Genomic DNA, 12174 nt, shown 5'->3' with positions numbered 1-12174 from the left:
TAGATAGATAGATAGATAGATAGATAGATAGATAGATAGATAGATAGATAGATAGATAGATAGATAGATGGGTGGTTTGGACAGACAGACAGACAGACAGACAGACAGATAGATAGATAGATAGATAGATAGATAGATAGATAGATAGATAGATAGATAGATAGATAGATAGATAGATAGATAGATGGATGGTTGGGACAGATAGCTAGCTAGCTAGCTAGATAGACAGACAGACAGACAGTTGGGAGAGACAGATGGACAGTTAGGAGAGACAGAGAGATGGACAGACAGAGAGACAAACAGTTGGGATAGACAGACAGACAGGACAGACAGATGGGATAGATAGATAGATAGATAGATAGATAGATAGATAGATAGATAGATAGATAGTTGGGATAGACATACAGGACAGATAGATAGACATACAGACAGACAGAAAGACAGACAGTTGGTACAGACAGACAGACAGGATAGACAGACAGACAGGATAGACAGACAGACAGACAGACAGACAGACAGGACGGACAGACAGACAGGATAGATAGATAGATAGATAGATAGATAGATAGATAGATAGATAGATAGATAGATAGATAGATAGATAGACAGACATACAGGACAGATAGATAGACATACAGACAGACAGAAAGACAGGATAGACAGACAGACAGACAGGACGGACAGACAGACAGGATAGACAGTTGGGATAGACAGACAGACACATTATAGTTTCCCCTTCAGTAAATGTAGCTGATAAAGGAAATAAAGTTGTTTATCAGAATGACACAGAAACTGATGGTGACGGCAGGAACAGAGGTGTGACGTGGTTTTGCTTTCTTCAGAGCTGCTCAGTTTCAGATACCGTGGTGTTAATCAGGGGACAAAAAACAGGAACTTAAAAATATTAGTGTTGAGTTTTAGTTATTTTTTATTCAGACACTTGAGGAGAAGGTGTTTTAGATGTGATATATTCACCCCAATTTATTTCGTGCTCAATCATCATTTCTACCTGGAGTGTCTGCCCTGAAATAAAGAAAAGCCAAATGTCAGCCAAAACCTGATCAAAGCAGATGGAGGGATGAGCAGGGATGAGAGGGAAAAAAAAACTGGTGGTCCTGAATAGCACTGATTGCGACCCTCTCTTTAAACACCTCTGATCACTCTGCTTTCCATTCACACTCAGCTGAATTATTGATTGAGCACACGGCTCATTAGAGAGCAGATCTGGGGCAAGTCGAAATCAAAGGCAGCAAGCAGGTGGCACATCCTGACTACTCCGGAGGGGGGGGGTGTCAATGAGTGAAGGAGGCCAACGAGAGCACCAGGAAGAAGGAGTCGCTAACTTCGTGAGGAGGGAAACGATTTCCTGAACACACCTCTGACTTCTAATTTCAGCTGCAATCACTGTTTACTTCTCACTTACTTTCTGAAAACAAACGAGGATGGTGAAGTTCAGAGGAGCAAAGAAAGAGTCATTTATGTCTCCTGCCATTCTGAGATCTTCATTCATATCTCCCAGAGGCTTGTCAGGTTTGGCCTTGACTCGTCTGTGAGGAAAGCTCGGGGTGATATATTACCCGGAATTACCTCACCAGAACCAATCAAGTTGCCTCCTCCAGCTTGGGGAGTCACTTTCTTCTGAAAGTGAGCGAGCAGCTCCTGCGTAGGGTGTCGTAAATATCACACTCGAGCCAGACATCTTTCTTGCTGGGGAGGAAAAATTATTGCACATGTAGAGCTGTGAAATGAATACACAAGTCACTCTTTACCATTCAGAGAGGACTAATACACTGGGGGGTGTGCTGTTATGGAAAAGTAATCAATGACGGGGTTGTGAGACGAAGCGACGGAGTCACTGAAACCATCCCGAAGTTTGTACTGGAGTGTTTTACTCCTTACCAAAGATGAGAATGTTTATTTATTAAAGAACATCACAGGGAAGTTTTTATCTGAATAGGGTTACATTTAATCCATCTATTATCTGTAACCGCTTATCCTGTGCAGGGTCGCGGGTGGGCTGGAGCCTACTCCAGCTGACTATGGGCGAGAGGCGGGGTACACCCTGGACAAGTCGCCAAATCATCACAGGGCTGATACACAGACAACCATTCACACTCACATTCACACCTACGGTCAATTTAGAGTCACCAGTTAACCTAACCTGCATGTCTTTGGACTGTGGGGGAAACCGGAGCACCCGGAGGAAACCCACGCTGACACGGGGAGAACATGCAAACTCCGCACAGAAAGGCCCTCGCCGGCTACGGGGCTCGAACCCAGAACCTTCTTGCTGTGAGGTGACAGCGCTAACCACTACACCACCATGCCGCAGGTTACATTTAATGTTACATATAAATGTCACGTTACTTGTCACATTACCAGAAAAAAATAAAATAAAATAATTTTAAAAACGGAATGCATAAATTCTTGCCGGAAAACTTGCGAAGAACTGATCCCAGAGACTTGTTCCACAAATCCTAAATAAACATCTCCTCATAGAAAATTCCACACATTCCTTGATCCACTCATCTGTATGTCGTTACTATAGAAACAATAATGTCTTAGAATGAGTGCTTTAATATGAACTTGTGATTTGTAGCAGGACTGTTGTCAGAGGTGCTGCTCTAGAACATTCATCAGCACCTTCTGAGCAATCAGGATCAAGCTTTTGGCAGCACTGTGCTATAAACAAAGCAAAACAATACCTGTATGGTCAATCGACCCGCCTGTGCAGTCGTTCTTCAGGTTGAAGGAACGTCTATGACACTGTCTGAAACGATAAGCTACCTGAGACAACTGTCCATCAAAAAAAAAAACACCTCCTCACAGTGTCTTCATCGTCTCAATCATTAATATGGTCATGTTTGCAAATATTCCTTGGCGTAATGACTCTAAATTGATGGTTTAACACGGCCAGTCGATCGATTTCTCTCAAGTGGGCGAGCGGACTGAATGAATCGGTCCTGTTTAATTGGTGCTCATAGCAGCAGAAACACTCGAGCGAGACCCAGCACAAGCCCGGCTCCTTGGCACCAAATTACTTTTCTCTCTGCCCTCTTGATACATGTGGCCTTTGGGACGTTTCCCAGACTTGATCGGTCTGTGGAGGTGAGGCGAAAGAGGGAAGAAAAGAGAAAAATGGAGCAATTTCACACTGCAAAAAAAAAAACCCAGAGAGGAGGTGGCGCTAGGAGAAAATGTGACCCATTTTCTAATGTACCTGCAGCTGCTACCTGATCAGGAGATGTGTTTTCTAACAGGAGGAGGCGGTACAGAGGGATTAATCACGTTCAGGCTGCATTCGGATGCACACAAGCATCAGTAATTAACCTCCTCTTCCAGCCAAATGATCTGCAAGCAGTCATGAGATTGGCTTACACCATCGAAAAAAATCTCAGTTATACGTCGAAGGAGATCTGCAGAGCTGTGTGTGGGTTTTATTCTTTTTTTGGGGGGGGAAATTTAGGTATTGTTGTTGTTGTTGATGATGAATGCAATAGGTTTAATGTGGCAAAACAAATTCATTAAGCGTGTTGACAAAATAAAATAATCACCTCCTGGAACACGGCGACTCCATGTTATGACTGCTGAATAAATACCAGCTCATGATGTGAAAAAATAAACCACTGAGAAGGTAAAACAGATGGCGCACGGTTGGTATCGCTTCAGTAAAACATCCGAGGGTGTGCTGTTCGAGGAAACTAATCAACAGCATGCTAACTGTCATGACAATAAACATTATCTTCCAATAACAACAACAACATGTCCAAACTGACTTTATTCCTTCTATGCCACAGCAATTTCCCAATGATAACTAATTGTTATTTGTTAAAGAATGACATATTTTTTTATTCGTTTATAGCTATATGTAATGTTGTGAAACATCCTGATCTCACTTACATTATAGCAGCGATAAATATATTTTCCTCAACAACCCCTCTTTTTTCCTTTTTTTTGAAATCATAATAAAAATACGGGGTTAGATCCTGCAGAGTATACACCCCTCTGGCACAAAGCACTGACGCTGGAGACTCCTTCCATCTGTCACACCTCAACACTTAATATTTTCAGACATCAGTTTTCGTGCAGCGTCCTCGCTGTTTAAGACGAACGCTGACGTATGAACTCATTCCATTGAATATTTCAGAATAATTCCATACAAACTGCAGTCTGAAATTTTTTAACATTGTAGCCTACTGCAAGAAAAAAAAAACGGAACAGTTCAGGGATAAATCCTGGATGCATATTAAGTTTTTATGGATATTTTACGGTTGGTGAACGCTGTCCTTCACGTCCGAGCACGTGGAACTGTTATTAACAAGCTCAATGCACACATGGCCTTGCTGCACTGGCTTGTAAAACACGACACAATACGATGTTTGTCATCCGATTGCAGATTATTTGCTTATGATGAAAAGCAGTGTGGCCCAATAATCCTCCTGTCATACACCTGAATAGAGAGGCTCAATACCAGAGCTCAGAGGTGTGTGTGTGAGAGAGAGAGAGAGAGAGAGAGAGAGAGAGAGAGAGAGAGAGTCTTCACAGTTTGTTGTTTGTGCTGTGTGACTTACACCACCATGGCACCATGTTTTCAGCTCTGAGTCTCCATTCTTCAGTTCTCACCGAGTTCTTGCCTCTTCTCAAACTCACAATGACAGTGTCACAACAGGAATAGCAGAGGAGTGTGTGTGACAGTGTATGACAGCTCATCTTCCTCTACTCCCATTCCTACAGCTCCCTCTCAAGCCCCAACACCATAACACCATTATATACCGAGATTTTATGATTTCTAAGCAGACACATAAAGCCAAATGTGATGATTTTGTGATGATTTTGAGGCTGGGATTCCAGGATGTTAGTGCTTATAAAGTTTGGGTTTTCAAGATAACGGAAACAAAGTGCATCCTGGAGGATAACTGCAACCATGCTGGGGCAATCTACAAGCTCGGAGCTGTCGGTGGAAATGAGCGGAGCTGCAGATGTGCCTGCTCCGTCGCCGCCTGGCCAACAAAGTGTGGCATTTGAGAAATGAGGACCAGCTGTTCCAAACTCTGTGGCGATTTATGGAAATTAAAGTTTAATGGTGTTTGCAAATGGGTAGTTAGATCACCTCAAGCTCACATTTACATCACAAAAGGCTCTTTAATAAAAGAAAAATGGGGGAAAGAGTACAATATCCAGGCCTCAGATTTGAACTACTCCAATTTTCTTTTCAGTCTGTTGTTTGCTTTTTATCGAGACCAATCTACCACAGAGGAGGCAGTGTTCACTCTGACATTAACAGAAGGCAGACAGGAGGTGAGAAGCGAGAGGATTGTTTGGCGATGGCTGCAAATATTGACTTGCTGTTCACCTAAAAATTGAAAGAAAAAAAAAAAACTTTGCTCGCTGACAGTCTTTCCCAAAGCTGGTGTTCCAGCACAACTCAGTGATCATCCCAGGAAGACAAGGAAGAGAAGCAAATAACTTGCTTGCTTTAAAAGGCCAAAAAGAATTTACGTTTCCAATCATTAAAACTGAGCACCATTATCACATAAAACAAAACCCTAAAACTAATTTTTGCCTCCAAGAGTATTGCAGATTTGGAGCGTTATACAGTGCAAAACACTGCCACCACTCAGATGCCCCTCATAAACTTATAAAGAAGAGACCTCTGAAGGACCAAGGTTTTCTTCTCATGATTTGGATTGAAGCTAAAAGGTAGGACTTGGGGGCGGCACGGTGGTGTAGTGGTTAGCGCTGTCGCCTCACAGCAAGAAGGTCCGGGTTTGAGCCCTGTGGCCGGCGAGGGCCTTTCTGTGTGGAGTTTGCGTATTCTCCCCGTGTCCGCGTGGGTTTCCTCCGGGTGCTCCGGTTTCCCCCACAGTCCAAAGACATGCAGGTTAGGTTAACTGGTGACTCTAAATTGACCGTAGGTGTGAGTGTGAATGTGAATGGTTGTCTGTGTCTATGTGTCAGCCCTGTGATGACCTGGCGACTTGTCCAGGGTGAACCCCGCCTTTCACCCGTAGTCAGCTGGGATAGGCTCCAGCTTGCCTGCGACCCTGTAGAACAGGATAAAGTGGCTAGAGATGATGAGATGAGATGAGGTAGGACTTGGGATCTAATTAACCTCAGGTGTTCCTGGTTGGAATCATTAACTTGTTGGCTCTTAACTTATTCCTCAGGCAAGCTGAGATGATTACTTCACTCAGCGCTTGCTTGGAGGTTCAAGAGTCACATCGCAATCAAGTGAGGACGGTTCCACAACAAGCCAACAGGTCTCATTCAATTAGTTTGCTCAATATCAACAAATAAGCAAAAGTAAAACAGGAAGCAGTAGCCCTTAGATTGGAGTTTGCATGATCCCTGGTGGAGAAAAGGTACAGGTGACCAGAACGGGCCTTCCTCTGCAAGGATCCAACCACGGACTAAAAATTCTGAGTTTTGTTGTCAGGAGGAAGAAAAACAAAGTGATTGGAGACTGTCTGGCTCTAGTGGCGGTCATGCTTTGCTGTCCTCGGTGGGAATGAAATGACAGACTGCACTAGATCGTGACACCACCCATACATTAACTTCATTAGCTTGGTAAGGACTTGGCTCACAGCTTTGTATGCAACTTCTCAAAGGTCTGTATGGGATTAAATGTCAGGCTAATGGCTGTGCCCAGGGAGAACCCAGTGATTTGTCTCTCCTGCCAACGGACCAGTGAAAAATAAATAAAACATAAGAAAGTTAAGAATAAAAACAAATGGTTGCCCCTCATCTATAATTAATCATTTTAATGGACCTGGAATTGCCGACAACTTCACTTCCCTCGAAGTAAGCTTCTTCAGATTGCTTGGCTGGAGCTTTGGTGCTCATGAGCCAGAATAATGAACTGATACCTCTGGAATCCATCATGGCTTTAACTAGCAGGAGAGATCAATAATGATAATTAGGCCTTGTTGTGCCTGCCTGGAGGTGGACATTTGCATCGGAATCTCATTGATTGATAATCACAGGAGATAGAAAACATATTTGAGGTCTTATACTACAGCTGATTAGCCTTGATTTGAGAGGGTTCCAAGCTGATCTGATTCCGATGATTATTCAGCACCTGCTATGCAATTAGGACCAAAAACATTTGGTCTTTTAAGGTCATTAACTTTTCTCAATTTTAGGTACTGGAACACATAATTACCAGCCAATTTTATTGCAAATTGTGACCTTTTCTCCAAGAGCAAGTCAAAACCATTTCCCCTCCCTACAAGTTAATAATACAAAACAAACAAACAAACAAACAAACAAACAAACAAAAACTCACAACAACAACAACAACAAAAAACAATAGCATGCTAGAAAAGTGAATAGGACCTCTGAGTGTTCCAAAGCCCTGACACTGGAGACTCGTTCCATCAATGTTGAACATCTTCACAAAAAGCTTCACCATATCAGTGATCACACTAACCTAGAACAGTGAGGCGAGCAGGTCGAGACCTGATGCCAGCCTGGATCCCTTGACATTCAAAGCTTCCATCATCAGCGAGCTCTGTCCTCTGGATCAGAAGGTGGTACTCCCCTTTGCTGTGATCGCCCACTACGTCGTAGCGTGGATAGCCTGGAAAACAAAGAGGTTTCTCATGAAACATAATCTGTTCATTAACTATCATACAACTTCCTTAAAAAACACAAACGTACAACCCAGTCATTAATTTCTCTTCTGCTTTTCCTGGTGTGGGGTTGCAATGGGAACAGACTGAGATGGTCATCCCTGACTTCTCTATGTCTCTACAGATTAAAGATCCTCCTGGATCCCCAGACCTTGAAACAACTGTGAGACATCAACTGTCCAGTGAGTTCTGAGCCTGCCCTGGGGTCTCCATCCAGTGGGACCTGCCTGATGCAGGTCTGTCACTGGGAGCATCAATGTAAGGTGCCCAAATCATCTCAACTGGCTCCTCTAAATTCTGAGGCACAAACAGTCACTTTACTCCAAGGATATCCCAGATTGTCGAGCTCCTCATTCTACTGTTAAAATAAATCCCATCAACCCTGCAGCAGAACATCATCTCCACCACCTGCACTCATGACTTTGTTCTTTGAAAGAACTTCTCACGCTTTATACCACTGATCATCAACACTGTTCCTGGAAACCTACTGTATACTGAACTAACAATTTCCAAGCCAAACCAAGTAGATGTTAAGTTACGGCTGGAAGTGAATCGAGTTACTGATCATCATCATCATATCTCATAACTGTGAATAATCTGACACCATTCAACAGCCTGGAGCATGTCAAAGTACTTTCTCCTCTTTTGTGGCATTCATCCAAAAAAAAACCAAAAACAAAACAAAACAAAACAAAAAAACCCTCCCACGGTAAAACAGACCTTAAATGAAACTGCAAAAAAACCAAAAAAAAAAACCCAAAAAATAAAAACGCACCTTAGTTCTTTTTCTCATGCTGTTTGAACATGGTATAAAAACCTTACAGAATAGAGATGCTGATTTCAGGGGGTGTGCCTTTAAATTTAAATGTAGACAAGCTTTGCTCTGATTGGTTCGCATACTGATTCCGTTAGCCAATAGATAATATCAATATCATTTTAGATAATAACTAATCAGCTAAGATATTTACATATTGCAATTTAAAAGGAAACAGCCTCAAACTCATCCTGTCTCATTTTTAGGGTTTTATTGAGGAAAAAAGAACCAAGGTGTTTTTTTCAATAAAAACTCACAAAGTTTACAAAAGCATCTGAGGGAATGATATGAATTAAACTTTAATGAAAGTTTAGCACAGAGGTATAGCAAAAGAAAAAAAAAAACATGGGCGTATGCTACTTAACTTTCACCAAAAAGAGCCAATGACATCATCACCACGTCACGGCCACCGAATTGTTTTGCGACGATCTTCACATTGCTGTTTTTATGACGACCTCCAGATGCTTGGGTACATATTAAAGGAATATTCCTGAAGCTATATACATATAATATTTACATAGTTTGTGCGCCCCTTCACATCGCTAACATTTGGTAAGCTACCTTGCCAACCTAACCCGGACTAGCAACAGCTAACTACATATTACAGTCTATTAAAATATCCAGTAAAATGTTACATGTTTGATTTTTTGGAGGTTTTACTTTTAAGGCCTGGCAGTCGATGCAAACAGAGTTGGCACAGCTCCATCTTTCAATATCTGCTTTGCAAACGCCACCACTCTGCTCTTACTGGGCTCAGATGTCCGATCACTGCGGTGTATGAAATGAGTTTGTCGATGAATAACTGAGTGTGGTCTATCCTCGGTTAGCCACGTTTCTGTAAAAAGTAAGGCACAGCAGCCTTCATATTCCCTTTGAGTGAAAATGCTGGACTGTAGCTCATCCAGTTTTGTTTACAGCAAGCCATGCAGAGGTGGCCTGGTTTCCTAAGCGTTTAGCTTAGAATACACAGCTCCCCTCTTGCCTCATTACTGCCTCCATCTCTTTCTTCTTCAATCGCACCACTCAGCATGGGTCAGGGATGCTAATCTGGCTCTTGGTGTCGCTGAGTACGCAATACAATTCAAACGTGGAAGGCTACAAGTTGGTTTGTGGTATTATTTTCAGATCTGGAGCAGGAATTCTCTGTTGTAAGTTCTTATCACATAGGAGGACAAAAATAACAATGAACTTGGTCACAAAGTGCATCTGATTGTTTGGCAAGACTATCAGACTGTCTTCAGTGAAATGCACCGAGCACAACAGAAATGTATGGCTGAAATTTTCAGGGATGCCCCCAAATATAAAGTTGAGCCACTCTTTTTGTATCTTAACATCCTCCAGAAGTCCATGTTTTCCTGTGAGCATCCTGGAACAGCACACTTGCACTTTCTCCCACGCATCTCCCTTCTTCTTTCCAAAGAACTGTCTGCTGAATAACTCGGTGGTTCCAGACCATCTTCTTGACTCGTATACGGTCATGGTCATATGTTAATGAGTGGTGGGAGCAGGTATGTTTTTATGTAGGAATGAGACACTTTCCAAACTGGCTTGCTTTCTCCACCTTTTTTTTTTTCCTGTGGCCATTACAGACTGGGAAGGTAACAAGTCCCAGTACGTCCCCAAGCCACACTGACGTATCCTATTTTAAAAAGAAAAAATCCACAGCATGGGACCTTTAAAAATATATTTTTGAAAAATTGTGCTTAAATCTGAGAGAGTGGTGGAGGTGGTGTTGGTGATGTTGATGGTGGTGATAGAGGTGGTGTTTTGATGGAGGTGTTGGTGGAGGTATTGGTGGTGGAGGTGTTACTGAGGGAGGTGGTAGTGGACTGCATTTGACTTGCTGACTTTAGGGCTGCAGTTGACTTGCTGACTTTGGGACTGCGGTTGTCGTGAACAGTTTTGCGCTTGGGTTTCCATCGGTGGGGGGCTTATAGCATCAACAAAGCTGACTGTAGCAGTTCATGTAGGTGGGTGGAGCACAGAAGGACGGCAGGACAGAACTGTTTTAACAAAACTCTCTTTTATTTGCACTTTTCAGTTGCACGCACACACATCAGCCATCTGGTTGTGGAGAGAGTCCCTCTGCTCTCACTCTCTCTCCTTAAGAAGGGCGCGGTTACTGGGAAGACACACAAACATCAATTAACAACAGGTGTAGTGATTCTGCCACTTAACTTCCCCGACTCCGCCCTCCTGTCACAGACCGATGCTAGACCACGCCCCTGCTGCCACATACCCCCACCGCCCGACTCAGGCCGGGCAGCCGTCCGGCCCGCAGCAGACTCCCCCCCCCCCTTGATGGGAGAGGAAGTCCACCACGACCATCTGCGCCCCCGGCCTGTGGATCACCTTGAAGTTAAAGGGTTGGAGTGCGAGATACCAACGGGTGATCCGCGCATTGGCATCCTTCATGCGGTGGAGCCACTGGAGGGGCGCGTGGTCCGAACAGAGGGTGAAAGGGCATCCCAGCAGGTAGTACTGGAGGGCGAGGACCGCCCACTTGATCGCCAGGCACTCCTTCTTGATGGTACTGTAGCGCCCCTCACGCACTGACAGCTTGCGGCTAATGTACAAGACGGGGCGATTCTCCCCCTCCACCTGCTGGGACAAAACGGCCCCCAGCCCTCCGTCCGACACATCCATCTGCAACATAAAGGGGAGAGAAAAGTCAGGGGAGTGTAAAAGTGGCCCCCCACTCAGTGCAGCCTTAACCTTAGAAAAAGCCCGCTGGCATTGCTCCATCCACTGGACCGGATCTGGCGCCCCCTTTTTAGTCAGATCAGTCAGTGGGCTGGTGACGTCCGAATAATTAGGTATAAACCTACGATAATAGCCAGCCAGCCCCAGGAACTGTCTCACCCCCTTTTTGGTCTTGGGCCTCGGGCAGGCCACAATCGCTGCAGTCTTGTTAATTTGGGGACGCACCTGCCCGTTGCCCAAGTGGAAGCCCAGATACCGTACTTCCACCCTCCCAATCGCACACTTCTTCGGGTTGGCCGTGAGACCCGCCCGCCTCAGCGACCTAAGGACGGCCCTCAGGTGTTGTAGGTGCCACGGCCAGTCATTACTATAAATAATGATATCATCTAAGTATGCGGCCGCATAGGTGGCGTGGGGGCGGAGAACCCTGTCCATCAGCCGCTGAAACGTAGCAGGTGCCCCAAACAGCCCAAAAGGAAGTGTGACGAATTGGTGTAAGCCGAACGGTGTGGAAAAGGCCGTTTTTTCACGGGATAATGGAGTCAAGGGGATCTGCCAATAACCCTTTGTTAAATCCAGTGTCGAGTAAAAACGAGCCGTGCCTAGCCGATTGAGCAACTCATCAATACGAGGCATTGGGTACGCATCGAATTTAGACACCGCGTTGACTTTTCTATAGTCCACACAGAACCGGACCGACCCGTCGGCCTTGGGTACCAAGACCACCGGGCTGCTCCAGTCACTGTGGGACTCCTTGACGATGCCCATTTCGAGCATGGCCTCGAGTTCTTCCCGAACCACCTTTTTCTTGTGTTCGGGTAACCTGTAAGGGCGGCTACGCACTACCACCCCCGGGGGCGTCTCAATGTGGTGCTCTATGAGGTTAGTGCGGCCGGGCAGGGGTGAGAACACGTCCGAAAACTCGGTCTGCAACTGGGCAACCTCCGCGAGTTGGGTCGGGGAGAGGTGGTCTCCACAGGGGACCGGAGAGGGACGTGATGCTAATGTTCCTTTTTGAACCTCCGG

The 12174-nt window shown here is 44.6% G+C and overlaps 1 protein-coding gene across 1 annotated transcript in view; it reads right to left on the bottom strand.

Annotated features, from left to right (window-relative positions):
- Positions 1-12174, bottom strand: part of kirrel3a (kirre like nephrin family adhesion molecule 3a) — a 211683-nt gene that overhangs the window by 55181 nt on the left and 144328 nt on the right. Inside the window, exon 3 of the mRNA XM_060909621.1 lies at positions 7430-7579. Coding sequence (XP_060765604.1) covers positions 7430-7579 — 150 coding nt within the window. The remainder of the gene's footprint in view (positions 1-7429; positions 7580-12174) is intronic.

This window comes from Neoarius graeffei, chromosome 25, assembly GCF_027579695.1.
Source record: "Neoarius graeffei isolate fNeoGra1 chromosome 25, fNeoGra1.pri, whole genome shotgun sequence".
NCBI classification, from domain to species: domain Eukaryota; kingdom Metazoa; phylum Chordata; class Actinopteri; order Siluriformes; family Ariidae; genus Neoarius; species Neoarius graeffei.
The sequence above is the reverse complement of the archived record's forward strand: the minus strand, read 5'-3'. Positions and strand labels throughout refer to the sequence as shown.